Here is an 18,265-nt window from a genome sequence, read left to right on the forward strand (position 1 = left end):
AGAAGGAATTTTTATAAGATTCTAATTAGGTTGGAAAGTAGATATTCATACATTTTATGCGATATATGGTAGGCCTATTAATTCATCTGAACAAGGAAGAATAACATGTTTGAAGTTAGAACTGAAATATGCTAGGAATGTACGAAAATTGGAAAAACATTGTTTCCTTGTGTATCATGGATTCCAATCAGTACAAAGGTTTCTTAATACTCTTAGAAGCATGTGTGTCAGCTATTGGCTTACCTATTCTATAAGGACTCTATATCAAACAATGAGACATTTATGGAAGCAACTATTATCCATAATTTGTAAAAATTCCACACACACACACGCATATATTATGGAATGTATGTGATGGCAAGAAGGCTTTGAGATTCTTTTGTTGTTAATTTGTTTTACATGGTTTTTTTTTTTATCCAAGAAGGAGATTATATTAGGCTATTTAAAAGAGATATTCTAGCCATTTTCCTTCCTATTTTTTAAGGCATACTTTCAACTAAAAAAGGGAATGAACTTCAGCATTTAAAACAATATCTTTCAAGCAAGAAGAAATGATTAATTGACGATAAAAAAAGATACACTTTCATTTATAAGTTTTAGATTCAGGTACTAGGGATCCAATGTAAAGAGATATGATTTTGGAGCTATTTTGATAACTTGTATTAATCTGAATATTTCTTAAGTTTATTTATTATTTTAGTTAATATTTGGGATAATTATATTTCAATTTTTGAGCTTTTTTTTTTTTGGTTTGTTTTGGCACAAAATCAATGTTTAGGCTTGTTTTAGACATTAGACTTGTGCTTGGTTGAGTTTTAGTTAAAGCTCATTAGTTTGCAACCCAATATGAGACCATTATGGTTATTATCTTATAACTATATTGTGTTTTGTTTTGCTGCAACTTTGGGGAGCCTTTAGACATTAAAGAAATTCAGTTTTGCTTGAGCAAACTTATTATTCTTTGTTGGAACAAAGAGTAAATTTGACTTATCAAGGTATAACTGACCTTGTGGCATTATTCGCAATCATCCAATACCTTTGGTTCTTACTTGCATGTTAACTATGAGTCAATGTTCAACCAAATATGATTATTCAACTTACTTGGGGAATTTATCATCTTTGTTGTGGATTGCGTGACCACGTGATCATGAGGTTTACATCACGATACCCATCGGGTTTAGATTCAATTGCAATCTCTAATATTGAGGGATGAAACTGAAAACAAAATTAAATTAGGAAAAGGATAAAAATGAAATAAATAACAATTAAAAGAATAAAGACTAAATTTCAAAAACATAAAATAAAATGACGATGGATGAAATTGATAAAAAAAAAAAGCATACTAAAGATAAAAATTAAAAGAATGATGACCAAATCTGAAATAAAAACTAAATAAAATCAAATGATAGAGATGAAATTGGAAAAAATAACTTACAAATAATAAAATAAAAAACAAAATAGATGAAAATCAAAAGAATGAGGATCGCATTATATATTAAAAACAAATGAAAGGAAGCTTGTGTACTTTTCCAAAGAAAGAGGAGAAAAAAATCTATTAGAGCTATATCATCTGTCCTTTGTCGTCATGTGCACCACCATTGAAAAGCTCTTGGTGCACCGCTTTAAATGATGTCATGGAAGGTAGTACTTGATGGCTAGAAGAGCTTGCTTACACCTCACAAAAGGTGTAAATTCCTCTCACTCGCTAGTGCGTGCGATACACTTGCCAACAACTTTATATATATATATATATTCTTGAACTTGGATCCAATGGTGTTTTTGTCATTTCACTTTGTATTTTATGTACCCAATTGCTCCTAACTCTAATTGACAATTACATAAAATACAAAGTGAAATGACAAAAACACCCTTGGATCCAAGTTCGAGAAAATAAAATTGAAAGGGTAATTAAGTAATTACAATATTAAAAAATAAAAAACCAAAAAAGCCCCTTACCTTAGGTTATAATTTTTGTTTTAAAAAGATATATTAGTAATTCTACTGTGTAATAAAAATATGGAGAAACTAATCTACCTTAAACAAATTAGTAATGCCAATTGAACCACGCAAAAAAAACCATTTTACCCTCCAAAACTCTGCAATTTCCTTATAATTGTGAAGGGAAAAATCATCAATGTACTATAACAATCCACAATGCATTGAGTTTTGCTCCACATGAAAAGGATGAGCATGTTTAGTTTTTTTTTTTTAAATGACTAGACTGGAGACTGCACGTGTAATTGAAAATGGATAAGAAACATCATATTCCTATAAGAAAGATGATATTCTTAGGAAGCATGAAGTTGATGGGATCATGGTCCATGAAGTACAATTGATGTTTTAGTAATTTAAAGCTCCTCTGATGTTATGATAACGATTGTTTATCAAAATGTTTTTTGCTTGGAAAAAATATATCAAAATGATATTTTTTTATTTTTTAAATTTATTTTTGACATCAGCACATTAAAACGATGTAAGAATAAAATAAAATTTAATTTGAAATAAAAAACAATAATTTTTTTCAATAATGCTTCTGAAACACTAAATAAACATGTCGTTAGCCTTGCGCTGCGCATGTTAAAATCTTGATGGTTGGTGGGCGGCACATGTATTGACAGCATCCAGAAAGGGAAGATTGACCAACTTAGATAGTTGCTGATGTTGAAGAACGATGTCCAATCTAACAGAGCAATTAACAGTCCCCTACGAATGACGAATTAGACAATTGCGCCTTGCATTTAATGTGCAATCATAGCCAAATTAAGAGAAGAAGAGGCTTGAAAAGGCGTGAATACCAACCTTGCATGCCCACAAGAAGCCCTGATTCACAGTAGGAAAGATTGTCTGCCCATGCTTCCCTGCCTAACCATGCTTCTAAGAAAGAATGCGACGAAAAACTCAGACAGTCCCTGCCTAACAACACCAAGCCATTGAACTCATCAAGGACAAAACCGATAATACACTGCCACAACCCACAGTTAAAATGTCTCTACATCCATAGTTGACAGCATAGTAAAAGAGCAACGCCTTTTATTATATAGTACAGCTCTCTCAGCCAACCAACTATTAAAGCAAACCATTACGGATAAGATCAACAAACACAAACCCCACCCTAGCAAAAACAAAGCCATTCACAGCCAAGGAGACGAAGAGGCTCGAAGAGGTGCGAATACCAACCTTGCATGCCCATATGAAAGCCATTCACAGTCCAGGAGACGAAGAGGCTCGAATACCAACCTTACATGCCCACAGGAAGCCCTGATTCACAGCAGGAAAGATTGTTTGCCCATGCTTCCTTGTCTAACCATGCTTCCAAGAAAGAATGCAATGAAAAACCTAGACAATCCCTACCCAACAACATCAAGCTATCGAATTTATCAAGGGCAAAACTGGCAGCACACTGCCATAATTTACTGTTAAAATATCTTTACATCCATAGATGACATCATAGTAAAAGAGCAATTCGTTTTATTATAATGTTAATTTGTGCACCACCACTGAAATAATGTAATGTGGTCCTCGTGAAAAATATGGCATATTTAGTTTTAAACACAAAAATAGCCCAACTAGCCAAGAATTTAGAAGCATGCAACGACAAGAGGGACTATCCAAACTGCCATCGCACAGGTAGAGGTAGAGGTAAAGCCAATCAGAATTGTGGAAGAATATTCGACTTCAATGGTTGAAAAACACCATCATTGCTTCCCCCATTGAGTACCACAATGTCTTCTTCTTCCTCGAGTCGGTGATGATAGTCTCCTCCGTTATCTCCATAGTAAAAGAGTGGTTGTCACTTGTCACCAAGAAAAAGGCAAAGAAATTCATGTCAAAAGTCAAAACTATAAAAAAAAAAATATTATTTTAATTATATATATAAAAAACAATTCAAGAAAAAATATTCTCAACTTGCACTCCCACACCGTGCAGTGCTATCCCAACGTACCACGTTGTTCCCTTTCCCCATCATCAAGTATTCCCCTGTTTTAAATTTTTTTTATTTTAAAGGCAAGTACCGGTACCCACCATTGTCAGCAAGTGGCTCCTCTTTCTCGACGGACCCACGTTGCTTTTAACTTGTGAGGCCTCTTCTACTACTGTAGTACCTTATAATTTTCCCTTTTTCCTTCCAGTTTTTGTACATGTTTAGTTCTTTGATGTATTAACGAGACTTTCTTCTTTGCCAAATTGGGGTTTTTTTTCCGTAAATTTATTCTTCATCTTTAGCTACTGATGATGTTTTGTGAAAAGTGGTTTTGGTTTGAGCTAGAGGTGTGATATGTTCATGGTGATCAATAGGGCCTGAAATCATAAGAGATATTTTCTTTGCTTTATGCCGGCTCTCTCTTGGTAAGCAAGGACGGAGGCCAGTTGTTTCAGCAAGGACGGCTAGGGTGGGCTGTAGTAAGTATCTGTTTGTTGTTTCAGCACCAGGACACATTTTGTTTTCCTATAGGGGGAAAAGGACTACATGGTTTTATAAGTTGTTTAACTGCTCTTTGATTCCTCTTCTTGAGATCTCAAATGGGTTGCTGTTTTTCTTGTGCTTTTGGATACATGATTCGCACTTAGCAACACCATGAAAGTGTTTTTTTAATGCTTATGGGTCCCTTTGCTTTTGAGAAAATACTTTCTTTTTGTTTTTTTATCAGGGTAAAACCACTTGTCTTGGACAAGGACCTTATTCCTCTTCATCTTATAATTCCCTGTTGTTGATAAAATAGAATTTTGGTTGGCTATGCTCAATCTTGGTTCCCTGTGTCTTCCCACTGAAGATACTACAATTGTAGATTTAAGTTTCTTGCAATTCTAATTCCTGATAAATTTGATTTGGTGTGTACAATTCATTATGTTACGTTTTGGAAGCTAGGTGTTCGATTCATCTTTTAGCATCACCATGAATCTGGCCTGGCTTTTGTCCTTCTGGATTCTCTGTACCAGTTCTTTTTCACAAGGGGCTTTAAGCCCTGGTGGTACTGTGAATGTTGGAGCTATTTTTACATTTAGCTCCATCAATGGAAGAGTCGCAAAGATTGCCATGGAGGCAGCTGAGGATGATATCAATTCTGATCCAAGCCTTCTTGGAGGAAGGAAGTTGTCTATAAATATGCATGATTCCAACTTCAGTGGATTTCTGGGAATCATTGGAGGTATTCTTCATTTCTGTGTTCTTAATTTTGTTTTTCTTTAGTTCGTGCTGAGTGTGTCACTTTAATTCTCTCTTAATTCTAGCAAGTTTAGTTTTCTTTGTGAAATACGAGTACTTAGGAATTGTTTTTCTTCATCCATCGCAGCTTTGCAATTCCTGGAGACTGATACTGTAGCTGTTATTGGTCCACAAACTGCTGTGATGGCTCATGTACTCTCACATCTTGCTAATGAGCTCCAAGTTCCTTTCTTGTCTTTCACAGCTCTAGATCCCACTCTTTCACCTCTCCAATTCCCATACTTTATTCAAACAGCTCCCAACGATTTGTTTCAAATGACTGCCATTGCAGACATAGTTAGTTATTATGGTTGGTCTGAGGTTACTGCAGTTTTCAATGATGATGATCAGAACCGAAATGGTATAACTGTACTAGGTGATAAACTTGCGGAAAGGCGTTGCAAAATTTCCTATAAAGCAGCACTTCCTCCAGAACCAAAAGCCACCCGAAGCAATATTCAAGATGAGTTAGCTAAGATTCTGGGGATGGAATCTCGAGTAATTGTGTTGAATACCTTCAGCAAAACAGGTCTCTTAGTTTTTGATGTTGCAAAGGCACTTGGGATGATGGAGAATGGGTTTGTTTGGATAGTTACCAGTTGGCTGTCTACTGTTATAGATTCAGCTTCACCTCTTCCTACTACTGCCAACTCAATCCAGGGAGTTTTAGCACTCCGTCCACATACACCAGATTCAAAAAGAAAAAGGGATTTCATCTCACGGTGGAAACAGCTGAGTAATGGCTCTATTGGGCTAAATCCTTATGGTCTATATGCCTATGATACTGTTTGGTTACTTGCACGCGCATTGAAATCGTTTTTCGATCAGGGAAACACCATTTCTTTTACCAATGATTCGAGATTAGGTGGAATAGGAGGGGGATATTTGAACCTTGGTGCATTGAGCATATTTGATGGAGGAAGCCAATTGCTTAAAAATATATTGCAAACAAGTATGACAGGTCTGACAGGACCTTTTCGATTTAATCCAGACAGGTCCATTTTACATCCCTCTTATGATATCATTAATGTATTAGAAACTGGGTATCAGCAGGTTGGATACTGGTCAAACTATTCTGGGCTATCTGTTGTGCCCCCAGAGACACTTTATGGAAAGGCAGCTAACCGTTCTAGTTCAAGCCAACATTTACAGAGTGTGGTATGGCCTGGGGGGACAACAGCTAGGCCACGGGGCTGGGTGTTTCCAAACAATGGAAAGGAATTACAAATTGGAATCCCAAACCGAGTTAGTTATCGGGATTTTGTCTCAAAAGTGAATGGCACCGACATGGTCCAAGGATATTGCATAGATGTATTTCTTGCTGCCATTAAATTGCTTCCATACGCTGTTCCACACAAGTTCATTCCATTTGGAGATGGTCATAAGAATCCGACATACTACGATCTTGTTTACAAGATCACAACCAGGGTGAGTAAATATACAGCCCCTCAGAAAAAAATCAGATGATGTAGCTTATACTGATCCTATGAAAATGTTTGTCACAGGTCTTTGATGCTGTTATCGGTGATGTTGCTATTGTCACCAACCGGACAAAGATTGTCGATTTCACTCAGCCATACATAGAGTCAGGGCTAGTTGTGGTGGCTCCGGTCAAGAAGCGAAATTCAAATGCTTGGGCATTCTTGCGGCCTTTTAGTCCATTGATGTGGGCTGTCACGGCAATGTTTTTCCTTATTGTGGGAGCTGTTGTATGGATCCTTGAGCATAGAATTAATGATGAATTCCGAGGGCCACCTAGGAAACAGCTTGTCACAATTCTCTGGTGAGTAGATGCCATGTTAGACATGGATTAATTCCTTTTTTTTACTGCTTTAAGGACTGCCAGAAGTCTTTAACTTTCACCAGATGTTACTGATCCCTTGCCCCCTTCAACTCCCATTTCCTTTCGCCAACACACCACACAGTTTCACACTTATATACTGTCTCTATTGACAAGTAGGGAAGTTCAGTTTTTATTTGAAAATAGTCTAAATCAGATGGCCGACAGGCCAAGTAATATCTTTCGTCAGATTGTGGAGGTTAGAGATCCTAGGTTCAATTCTAAGGGTTGCAGAACATGTTATAGAGGCTATGGAGGATTAAGGTCTTTTTTCTCTTTAATGTTTGATTAATTTGAGAACTGAAAGTAGATGAACTCCACAGGTTACAATGAACTTATCTGATCAGGGAACATGCCGGACATCTTTCGAAGATTTTTGTTCATGGCCCACAGGCCACGTACTAAATGATGGATACTTAATTGCTGTGCACTTGTAGTTCACATCATATTTCGATTAATGTGGAGAATGTTTTGCACTTCGTTCTTCCGAACTTGTACATTCTGCCCTTTTTGTAATTCCGTGTTCTTTTTTTTACTTGCAGGTTTAGCTTCTCCACTTTGTTTTTCTCCCACAGTAAGTTCATTTTCTATTTCCCTACTTGTCATCAATTAACTTCTCTCTTCTCTCTTCATGTCAAGAATTGTGGGGAATGGCTAGATCTGTTTGTATTTATACGAGTTTTTAATATCTTCTTATATCCACCTTATCCAAATATATATATAACAATTATGAGTTTTTGTGTTGATTTTTCTTCTCTAAATTAACTGAATCAATTATGTATATGGCTTAATATTATACTGAAAAATGTTCATGAATCCCATGGACATGGTTAGTGATGTTGAAAGCACATGACAAAGAGAACCTTAAAAAAAAAAACTCACACGGGAATGGACCTCTCTCTTTGAAACCTCTTTCTCCTCCCTATTCTTCTTCTTATTTTTATATAATATCAAATGCATGTTTAGTATTGAGATGTTATTAATTATGTTAATTTTAATAGAAAAGGTTAATAAAATGATAAATTAGAAAGGATAAAATTAGCTCGTTTAAATATGGATTGGAAACCTACCCTTTATACAAGGATGTACTGGATTATTTGCCCTGAAAATTTTATTTCTAGCTTAGCCAATAATTCTACTCCAAATTTTCTTGAATTTTCAGGAGAAAATACTGTGAGCACACTTGGTCGCCTTGTGCTGATAATCTGGCTTTTTGTAGTTTTGATAATCAACTCAAGCTATACTGCAAGTCTGACATCAATTCTCACAGTGCAACAGTTATCCTCCACCATTAAAGGAATTGATTCCTTGATAACTAGCAATGCTCAAATTGGATTCCAAGTAGGATCCTTTGCTGAAAATTATCTAAATGAAGAACTCAGCATTGCTAAAACTAGACTTGTTCCTCTTGGTTCACCAGAAGAATATGCGGATGCCCTAAAAAATGGTACTGTTGCTGCCGTGGTTGATGAGCGACCTTATGTAGACCTCTTTCTCTCAGAGCACTGTGAGTTCTCAATAATAGGTCAAGAGTTCACCAGAAGTGGTTGGGGATTTGTGAGTATCTTAACTTGGAGATACTTAATCCAACTCCTTTTTTCTGCTTTATTTACTAAATGAAGTTGATTTGCTCTTAAGTTATTCTTATCGAAACTAATAGCTCGGAAGTCGTCAGAATTAAGTAGCTTGAGAAGAAACACAAGGGGAAAAAAACAGAGGCCTGAATGAGTAGAATTTCGGAGGCATACCCCTCTCCTCCACCCCCCAGAGGCAACAAATGTCTGATAGGATAGCGATCAGAGTGTGTAAGGTGTTACATAAATTTGTACAGAAAAGAAAAAACACAAATCAGGGAACTTCAGATAGTGTCAGCCCAGGCCTGTAGAAAAGAAATGATTGTATAAAATCCTCTTAAGAAATTGTTTGGTCTGGTCATTTCTTTCTTAATGATTTTTGTGTTTCTTTTAGGCATTTCCAAGAGATTCACCCTTGGCCATTGATATGTCTACTGCCATTCTCCAACTATCTGAGAATGGCGAACTTCAGAACATCCATAACAAGTGGTTGCAAAGAAAGCTCTGCAGTTCCCAGGACATTGGGTCGAGTGCAGATCAGCTACAGTTACAAAGCTTCTGGGGGCTTTTCCTCATTTGCGGGATTGCATGTTTGCTTGCTCTCTTGATCTACTTTTGCACCACATTTCGCCAATTCAGCCGGCACTTCCCCGAAGAATCCGATTCTTCTGTCCAAAGTCGCTCTCGCTCCAAACGTCTTCAAACATTCTTATCATTTGCTGATGACAAGGTGGAACAATGGAAGAAGAGCAAGTCCAAGAGAAAAAGAGAAGATGAATTATCAAATCGGAGTGGGGAGGGAAGCATGTCAGTTAATAGATCTGAAAGAATCCAAAGGGACATTTCTCAGGAAAGAGAAAATGGTGATACTTGGCTGCATTAATTGGTCATATGATAATTTATTTACATGACCATCTATATCTAGGTAGCCACTTAATCCTCCATAGTTTTGTCAAGGAGCTACTTGTTACTACATACTCTCTCACATGAGATAGATTATAGCTTGCAGTTATTTCAACTTGCCAATCAATTGTCTGTATATATAATCAATACAAGAGCAGGCAGCTTGTGTTATATGAAAGAATGGAAATACTCTTATGATGATGCTAGTGATACATGCATGGAAAATGCTGAAACCAGCAGCATTCTTCTCCTCTGTATTCCTCGTGATTGGTATGCTTGAATTTAAGGTTGAGGAACTAATATGAACAGCCTTAAAAACATGGAGAACTACATGAATAATTCACCCCTCTTCCTTTAAAAACGACTGGAATCCAAAACCCTTGCGTTTTTTACTCGCTAAAAAGTGAAAAAAGCCTCCCTTTCTCCCTCTACAACCAAAAAATGGCAATATGTTGTTTTCCATCTCCTTTGAAACCTATGACCCCAGCAACTCCATTAACAAATCTTAAACCCAAAAGACCAGACATCCTTCGCTGTAACTTCTCTCTGCCCACCATCACAACCACCGAACCCGAGCCCGTTTTCACATCCGTCAGATCCTTCGCACCTGCTACAGTCGCCAACCTTGGCCCTGGCTTTGATTTCCTTGGATGCGCCGTCGATGGCCTCGGCGACTTCGTCTCTCTCCGTGTCGACCCCTCTGTCCACCCCGGCGAGCTCTCCATCTCCGATATTTCGGGCCCCAAAAAGCTCTCCAAAAACCCACTCTATAACTGTGCTGGCATCGCTGCTATCGCCACCATGAAAATGCTCAACATTCGCTCTGTGGGTCTCTCTCTTTCCCTCGAAAAGGGCCTTCCTTTAGGATCCGGACTCGGGTCCAGCGCTGCCAGTGCTGCGGCGGCGGCTGTGGCTGTGAATGAGCTGTTTGGAAGAAAATTGGAGGTGAAAGATTTAGTCTTGGCTGGATTGGAATCAGAAGCTAAAGTTTCAGGTTACCATGCTGATAATATAGCGCCAGCAATAATGGGTGGTTTTGTTTTGATTAGAAGTTATGATCCGCTAGAGTTAATGAGTTTACAATTCCCAGTTGAAAAAGATTTGATCTTTGTGCTTGTTAGTCCTGATTTTGAAGCACCAACTAAGAAAATGAGGGCCGCATTGCCTGCTGAAATAGGGATGCCACACCATGTGTGGAATTGTAGTCAAGCTGGGGCTTTTGTGGCTTCAGTGTTGCAAGGGGATTTGGTGGGACTGGGGAAGGCATTGTCAAGTGATAAAATTGTGGAGCCTAAAAGGGCTCCCTTGATTCCTGGGATGGAAGGGGTTAAGAAGGCGGCTCTAGAGGCAGGAGCTTTTGGATGTACAATTAGTGGGGCGGGGCCAACAGCGGTGGCAGTGGTGGACAGCGAGGAGAGAGGAGTGGAGATTGGGGAGAGAATGGTGGAGACTTTTTGGAAAGAAGGCAAACTGAAGGCTGTTGCTTCGGTTAAGAGGTTGGATAGAGTTGGTGCTAGACTTGTTGGTAGTGTTCCTAGATGATGATGATTGATCATGTAATAATGGTGGTTTTGATTTGATTTGATTTGATATGGTGTGAAATAACAAGTCTGAAAAGCAGCAAATATCAACTCACCAAGCAAGCAAGTAGAGGAAAGGGCTTTTGTTTTACTCCTGTATTAATGCAAGTGAACTTGGAATGTTTTTGGTTTCTTTTGGGTCTCGTGTAACTTTGGGTTCTTGTCTGTCATTTACTCTCAGTATGATTCCTTCGTGCCTGCATTTCAAGTGTTTTGGTAATGCATTTGGAAGTACGAGCTCTCCTATATATGGCCTGAATATTGGGGGTTATTTCAAAGCTCTCTCTCTGGAACACAGAATTTCAGTCAGTCTGGTATAAATGCAGTTGCTGTGTTTATTTATGCTCCAAGCATAAGAAGACCTTGCTTCACTCTTTCAAATCCAAAATTATTCCTTGTATTTTCTCATACATCATTGATCATCCCCACTCTTAGCTAACATGACATGAGGTGTATTCAAACATTTCAGCATAGAGTAGGAAAAAGAACTTTTACAGTAATGTAAAATAAAATCACAAAAGGAAGGGGAAAATGGATGATGTGCTTTTTCTACAAAAATAACAGAACAAATACAGCAACTGTCAAAACTTTTTCTATCCATAGGTGCTTGGATTCAGTTTTCCTTAGCAGCTGCAGCCTGCTTTGCACCAACGGCAAAGAACTCGGAAATCACTTCCAGAGGCATGCCCTTGGTCTCTGGAACTTTCAAGTAGACAAACACAAATGATATGACGCACACGATTGCATATAAGCCAAAAACACCAGCAAGGCCGATAGATTTAAGCATAACTGGGAGCGTATACGTCACAATGATGTCGCAAATCCAGAAAGTAAGGGCGCATATGGCTATGCAAAGGCCACGAACACGAGTAGGGAAGATCTCTGCACATAATATGTTGGGAATTGGCCCAAAACCCATGACGAAAAAACAGAAGTAGAGCACAACGCTAACAGTTGAGATTGATGCATTAACAACACTGCCCATATCCACCAAGCTTCCAAGGACTAACAAAATGAGGGATATGATCAACACGGGGATGGTGGTGAGCAGCAAAGTCCTGCAAAACACAATAGCACTAAGGATTGCGGGGAAAAACAAGGGACAACGCGGGGAAAATGCACATGAATCATTGCTTCTTCTTCTTTTAATTTCATTAGTATGTTACAGTTTTATTCATTTAAAAGGCACAAAATTGAATTCGAACAATGATTAGACCTTGTATTTTCCCCCATTTCCTGAGCCCCTAAACATTATTCGATCAAAACATGTTAGATCAAGAAAAGATTACTTTATGGGCCTAGCCATGGACACATCATTGTACATCAGTAATCCTCACTGCAACAAACATTTTGGGGATTTTAAACGAATATAGTGACGATTGGGCAGAAAACAGTCAGGGAGGAAATGAAGAAATGGAATTACCTTCTCCCAGAGATATCCATGAGCCTCATGGCAACAGCTATACAAGGGAGCATCAACAATGTTGTAAGGGCGCTGATAAGCAGAGATGTAGAAGCTGAACTGAGGCCCAAGTTTGAAAGAAGAACTCCAACTCCTGCCTGCTCAAGAATTTGAGGAGTATAGTAGAGAACCCCATTTATGCCAGCGAACTGCATATGCACACATTCAGGAGCAACTTACACAAAAGTGAAACAAAACTTCAAAGCAGTATAATGTCTCCATTAACAAATCCACTATGCTTCAAACTTTAAGGCGTAGCTGTCAAAAGGAAAAGAAGAAAATGATGCAATGGGAGTGTATCCATCTGTTTAAAACAATTTCTGCTATTAAAGTTTAGAAAGTGTCCCTCTTGAAGAAAACAGAACACGTGCCAAGATCAATGTGCTACCTAATGAAGGCCACTAAATAAACTTCATCACAAAAAAACCAAGTAGCTCAGTAGACTCCATTTCTTACCTGCTGAAGTATTTGAATTCCCACACCAACAGCCAAGGCATGCTTGACTCCTGGTTCAAAAAGATCTCTCCAGCTTGGTCCTTTAGCTACAGTTTCAGATGGGTGGACCATAGCTGGTCCAGCTGGATTCTCATTCACAAGCTCCTTGGGATAAAGAGCTGATTGACTCACCAGAGCAGCAGCCTGGATGTATTCACTGTCTGCATGGGCATCAGCACCAGTCAGAGAAACCAGAGATCCACGGCGAGAACCAGGGGCTCCCTCTTGATGCAAATAAATTCTCTTAAAGCCCCCTTCCTTCTTTCCATCTTGACCTTCTCTCTCGGACCATTTCCATGCCAGCTGCCAACCACCACCAATCCCTGTGTTACCAACTGGATCTCCAGCATTTCCTGTAATCAGACTCCCATGTCTCATGCTTGACATGCTTCCATGGGCAGGCGGGACCATGTCCTTGTCCATGCTTGTTGCCTGACGTGAGATCAATGGACTCTGCAAATTGTCATCAGAATCACCAGCAGCACCATCAGATGCATAATCCTCACCATCTCTGGCTTGGCTCTCCTCATCCCAATCTTCATTTCTAGGATGATTCCCTCCTACACTGAACATGCTTCCAAAGTGAGGGAAAAGCATGCTTCTCATGCTTCCTTGTTCAGGGAGCTTCTCATGGACGCTACCAAAGAGGGTGACAAGAGGATCCATGAGAGCTAGACTCTGGTTTGCCATGCTTCCATGCCTAGACGCAAGACCAATAGCACTCTGCCCACTGACAGGTCTGGCAACCCAGGAGTGACCTTGTTCAGGCCCATATAACTTGATATGATCTTTGTCGGCAGCTATATCATGGTCATCGGTGAAATCGTTGGCAGGGCCAATTATGTACTCCTCTATTGATATGTCAGTCCCAACTCCAAGTCCCTCAACCAGTAAAGCCAGCTCACCTGTTCATCTAAACAAGATTAGTCATGAACATGATAATTCATTACTTCCAAATTGTGAAAATAAACATCCTAAAGTCATGTAGTGAGTGATTTTACACCATTTCCACCAAACATGACAGAATACTCAAACTTCTATGCAGGAACAGTAGAGAAGTAAGAGGAAACACTGCAATATTATCACTGCATAAGAAACAAAGAGAAAACAATTACTAAGAACTAAATTGACTATAGTCACCAAACCATCTATTTAGGTTGCTGTAAATTCAAACACATGGTTCTCTGCTTTAGTGAAAGGGAGAGGAAGACTCAACAAAGAGATAGGAAGAGCATTCCCCCACCACAAGTGGCGAGACAGAGTAGAGTTTACACCATTCAGCATTTTGTAAGGTGCATAACATAAGAGGATGCATGGTGTGTTCATGTACCCTAAGAGCTATAACTAACACATGATTAGTTATGAAAGAATATGGAGCTAGAGAATTCTATATAAACAGCTACAATATGGCCAAAGTACAGGTATGTGATCCATGAAATCGAATGCCGCTCACTCGATACTGAATACTTTATACTTGAAGACACTGATATTTTGTAAAATAAACATGGTAGAGAGAATAGAACAGATCACGGCCAAGCAGTTTTGTACAAACTTCCTGAAAATGATTATCAAGGTTTCTATATGATACGTTGAATTGGCACACCCTTGAATTATGGTCAATAGAATACCGAAAGCATAAAAGTTTCCCTCTGGAGGTAACAAATGTAATTCTCAGCTGAAATCTCACTGCCATTTGCCAAATTGTTGTACAGTTAATGAAATCAAATGAGAGCCTCTGAAAGCTTACTTAATCATGACCCCTCTTTCAATTTATGATATGGCCTGTATTTCAGGAATATCATTAATCGAGGACAAGAATAAGCAAGTTTCATTATATTGCAAGGTAGTGGTGAAGAGATAAGAAGTGAGATGAAGCAAAAACAAATTGAATAAATTAACACATATATACATTGTGGTTAGTAGTAGTCTAACAACTGAGCATTAGTAAGAGCAAAACATATGAAGCCCAAACTGCCAAAGAGAGTGATGATTCAAATACAGAATGGTTGCCTCAACATGAAGCATAAGTACATGACAGAAGGGAAATTCATAAATTTCAGAACTAAAATCACCCCACATCAAACAGCAAACTTTCATATTAAAAATTCTATGCATGCACCTTTTCATACACAAAATGTTTTTTAATCTTTTTTATTTTGCTGGGAGAATTTCTGCATGAACTAAACTTCCAAAACTATACTTTTGTCTTCCAGAAAGCTTTTACCTTGTGTATCACCCATCACTAGGCATATCAAAACAATATTGCTATTAAAAAAAAAAAAGTATTATACTAAACTCAAAATTCACGCAGATCACATTTTGAATCACCAGACAAAAGGAACAGATAACTTTCAAAGAGGCAAAGCAGAAGGGCTAACCAGAAACATCTTCTCTGCCACGGAGCCTCTGCAGAACCTTCTTGGCCTCAAGCATCCGTCCTTTACTTACAAGCCACCTTGGAGACTCAGGCAAGAAAAATACAGTCAATAGAAAATAGATGATTGAGGGAATAAAAAGAACTCCAAGCATCACTCTCCAACTTGGAGCCTCCATCAAGGACATTCCGAACACCATGCAATATGACAGAAACATTCCACCAGATCCAGTGAACTGAGGAAGGGTATTCAACAACCCCCTTATTTCAGGTGGTGCTGTCTCAGATATATAAACTGGAACAAGAGTTACTGCCAAACCAATGCCAAATCCATCCAAAAGCCTTGCCAAAAGCAGAACGTAAACATTGGGAGACCATAACATTACAAGACCACTAACAAAATAAAGTATTGATGAGATTATCAACAAAGGACGGCGGCCTAGACAATCAGATATGGGTCCAGAACACGTAGTAATTAAAGTGGCTCCAACAAGTGATGTAGCCACGATTAATCCTTCAATAGTAGGTTCACTTTCCAAATGAAATTCCCTTTTTATGTATAAAACAGCCCCTGCATCGGCAAAAAAAAATTCGCTTAGAATCGATAGCCAAAAAAAACATGGTTCTAATACAGAAAGCACTGTGTGTTAGTCAATTCAAGCAAGGTACAATTATCAACTACTGAATGAGGCAAATCTCAGTTACTATAAGTCGATCACAAAAACAACTTAATGCATGAAAGTGATCGTTTATTGTGCAAAGAATCACCTTTAAAAGGTGAAGAAACCTTGAAGCATTTCAGGCCTTGACAGTAAGACTAGGAAATAAATTATCAAACGGGAAAAGTACCTGCGATGGTTGCATTATCCCATCCTTGCAATAAGTTGCCAATAGCAGCAGCAACAGCTACAAGCACAGCTCCATTCATCTTTCCTGAAGCCAAGATTTCTTCTAAACTCTAACCACAAACCGTACACTCTGATAGAGAAGATCCCAAAAATCACAGATCAAATGGTGGAAAACTTTATCGCTCTCCCAATTCGAAAAAAATAAATATTATTACAAGAGTTCGATTCTCTTATGAGGTACGCAGATCTATATTGGGTAGAGAAACAGACCAATGGATCAACACTATCAACCTAACCAACCGATGAACAATATGGAACAAAACAGAAGATTGTATATATAAAAAAAGAAAAACAGAAAACAATGAAAACGCAGATGTCCAAATCTAACACGAAAACAAAACAAGTGATTTTTAAAAAAAATTACCTAGGTGACGAAGCAAAAGAAGCAGAACCGTTAGATGGGTCCTTTCAGGTATCGCCGGATGCAGAAAAGGCCATCATAATCTCTGCAAATTGCAATGTCTTGGCGTCAAGAGAGTTGTCCTTGGTGATGAGGGTTTTTTATTATTATTCTAATTCAGGACAATGAAGTGCGAATAGAGAAAAAGGAAATATCTTTCTTTAGGTGGCAGATGGGGAAGTAAAAAAAGAGAAGAATTCCGGCGAAAGAGAAGCACAGCAAAGGCCTTTTGAGCTAGGACACCTGCCCCTTATGCGCCTCTATTTGCCCTGCACGTCACCACCTTCCTCGGATTGCTGTTACCAACTTACTATATATGTGCCCCTCGCTACCAAACCCTTATTTGCGTCACCTCAGCAAAAGAAGGGTACCTATTTTTATATTCTACAAAGAATCAAGAAAAAATAAAGTTCCAGACTTTATGAAGGGAAATCACCATTTGAGAAGATTCTCCTGAAAGATGACTGTAGAGAGAGAGAGAGAGAGAGAGTAGAGGGGGCTAAAAAGGATCAGTCCAAGATCCAATATGCAAGTCTGGACTGTGGAGATTGGAATCTTGTGGTGTGTCCTGACAAACAACTTGGTGTCTAACCAGTAATTTAAGCAAGCAAAGACACGGATTGTGTCAAATTTCCTTTCCTTGGTTAACCATGTGACATTAGCAATTAAGGGTTGCAGCACCCTCTGTCTTCCCAAAGAGACAAGAGCTATTGAATCAGAGCTGGAGCTGTCCATTTCTTTAAGAAATATATTCTTGAGGAAAGTTTACAATGACATAATATAATACCTGGACAGGTGGAAAATCGAAATGGTGGCCTGGCCTTGCAAGACTGAAAAATACCTCGGCATGCCCTACTCCCACAAGCAATTCTCGCTGTCAAATTTCATCCTTTTTTATCCAGTAATCTTAACAAAAACATCCAGCTGGGAAACCCGGATTATTTAAAGATATGAGAGATTATTTCGAGTGCCCTTTTGCTCGTCTTTGGTTGTGATTGTAATAACTAAGAACGAGAGGTAAGGATGAATGCCCCGGTCACGGTCACGGTCCGTAAAAGATAGGGAAAGCAGGAAGGAAAAGCACAAGATGCGGACTAGTTATTACGAGCGTATCAGTTCTCGCTCCTCGGTGCACCGTGGGAGCCTCGTGATAGCGTACGAGAGCATACGAGCGTATTCTAATATTGGTGTTATTATTGGTTTTTAAAGTTTTTAAATTGTTTTTTATTTAGAAATATATTAAAATAATATTTTTTTTAATTTTTAAAAAATATTTTTAATATCAACACATTAAAATAATTTAAAAATATTAAAACAATATTAATTTAAAATAAAAAAAATAAAATATTTTAAAATATTTTTCAAAAATATTTTTAAAATATAAAAACAAATCATTTATGCACCAACAATTTTTGTGCCATGTGTTATCAATTATTTGTGCATGGGACCCGCCACCTTTACATGCATGATTAAAGTGGAGTTGGGTGTGATTTATTAGCTTCTGACGTGCGATCAAATTTAACCAT

General features: G+C 38.3%; 3 protein-coding genes across 9 annotated transcripts; 2 read left to right on the forward strand and 1 right to left on the reverse strand.

Moving 5' to 3' along the window:
* The first annotated feature begins 4,065 nt into the window (after positions 1-4,065).
* Positions 4,066-9,715, forward strand: LOC7481685 (glutamate receptor 3.2). 3 transcript variants are annotated; one of them, XM_024608239.2, is made up of 7 exons: positions 4,066-4,401; positions 4,868-5,147; positions 5,292-6,631; positions 6,709-6,986; positions 7,586-7,617; positions 8,206-8,600; positions 9,012-9,715. In XM_024608239.2, exons 2-7 carry the CDS (start codon positions 4,895-4,897, stop codon positions 9,498-9,500), a joined length of 2,787 nt encoding a protein of 928 aa, XP_024464007.2. In that variant the 5' UTR covers positions 4,066-4,401; positions 4,868-4,894; the 3' UTR covers positions 9,501-9,715. The 3 variants fall into 3 exon arrangements, with proteins under 3 accessions (XP_024464007.2, XP_024464009.2, XP_024464006.2); XM_024608241.2 differs by lacking the exon at positions 4,066-4,401 and having other exon boundaries at positions 4,413-5,147; positions 8,314-8,600; XM_024608238.2 differs by lacking the exon at positions 4,066-4,401 and having other exon boundaries at positions 4,414-5,147.
* A 54-nt stretch (positions 9,716-9,769) lies between these two features.
* LOC112328620 (homoserine kinase) lies at positions 9,770-11,442 on the forward strand. The gene has a single exon (XM_024608248.2). It carries the CDS (start codon positions 9,962-9,964, stop codon positions 11,060-11,062), a length of 1,101 nt encoding a protein of 366 aa, XP_024464016.2. The 5' UTR covers positions 9,770-9,961; the 3' UTR covers positions 11,063-11,442.
* LOC7463359 (monosaccharide-sensing protein 2) lies at positions 11,413-17,792 on the reverse strand. 5 transcript variants are annotated; one of them, XM_052455900.1, is made up of 8 exons: positions 17,527-17,740; positions 16,894-17,110; positions 16,704-16,784; positions 16,281-16,407; positions 15,436-16,002; positions 13,019-13,962; positions 12,524-12,711; positions 11,413-12,158 (listed from the first exon to the last, which is right to left on the reverse strand). In XM_052455900.1, the coding sequence occupies exons 4-8, from the start codon at positions 16,357-16,359 to the stop codon at positions 11,714-11,716; spliced, it is 2,223 nt and encodes a 740-aa protein (XP_052311860.1). In that variant the 5' UTR covers positions 16,360-16,407; positions 16,704-16,784; positions 16,894-17,110; positions 17,527-17,740; the 3' UTR covers positions 11,413-11,713. The 5 variants fall into 5 exon arrangements, with proteins under 5 accessions (XP_052311860.1, XP_024464014.1, XP_024464015.1 ...); XM_024608246.2 differs by lacking the exon at positions 16,894-17,110 and having other exon boundaries at positions 16,281-16,409; positions 16,704-16,785; positions 17,527-17,792; XM_024608247.2 differs by having other exon boundaries at positions 16,281-16,389; positions 16,704-17,110.
* Positions 17,793-18,265: the final 473 nt, after the last annotated feature.

This window comes from Populus trichocarpa, chromosome 9 (assembly GCF_000002775.5).
Source record: "Populus trichocarpa isolate Nisqually-1 chromosome 9, P.trichocarpa_v4.1, whole genome shotgun sequence".
Lineage (NCBI taxonomy): Eukaryota > Viridiplantae > Streptophyta > Magnoliopsida > Malpighiales > Salicaceae > Populus > Populus trichocarpa.

Coding starts and splice junctions, on each gene's coding strand:
- LOC7481685 (XM_024608239.2), top strand. CDS start 4,895: ATGAATCTGGCCTGGCTTTTGTCCTTCTGGATTCTCTGTACCAGTTCT. Junction 6,632..6,708: donor TTTACAAGATCACAACCAGG/GTGAGTAAATAT, acceptor TGTTTGTCACAG/GTCTTTGATGCTGTTATCGG. Junction 6,987..7,585: donor CAGCTTGTCACAATTCTCTG/GTGAGTAGATGC, acceptor TTTTACTTGCAG/GTTTAGCTTCTCCACTTTGT.
- LOC112328620 (XM_024608248.2), top strand. CDS start 9,962: ATGGCAATATGTTGTTTTCCATCTCCTTTGAAACCTATGACCCCAGCA.
- LOC7463359 (XM_024608246.2), bottom strand. CDS start 16,359: ATGAATGGAGCTGTGCTTGTAGCTGTTGCTGCTGCTATTGGCAACTTA. Junction 13,963..15,435: donor TGGCAGAGAAGATGTTTCTG/GTTAGCCCTTCT, acceptor TTAGATGAACAG/GTGAGCTGGCTTTACTGGTT. Junction 12,712..13,018: donor GAATTCAAATACTTCAGCAG/GTAAGAAATGGA, acceptor GTGCATATGCAG/TTCGCTGGCATAAATGGGGT.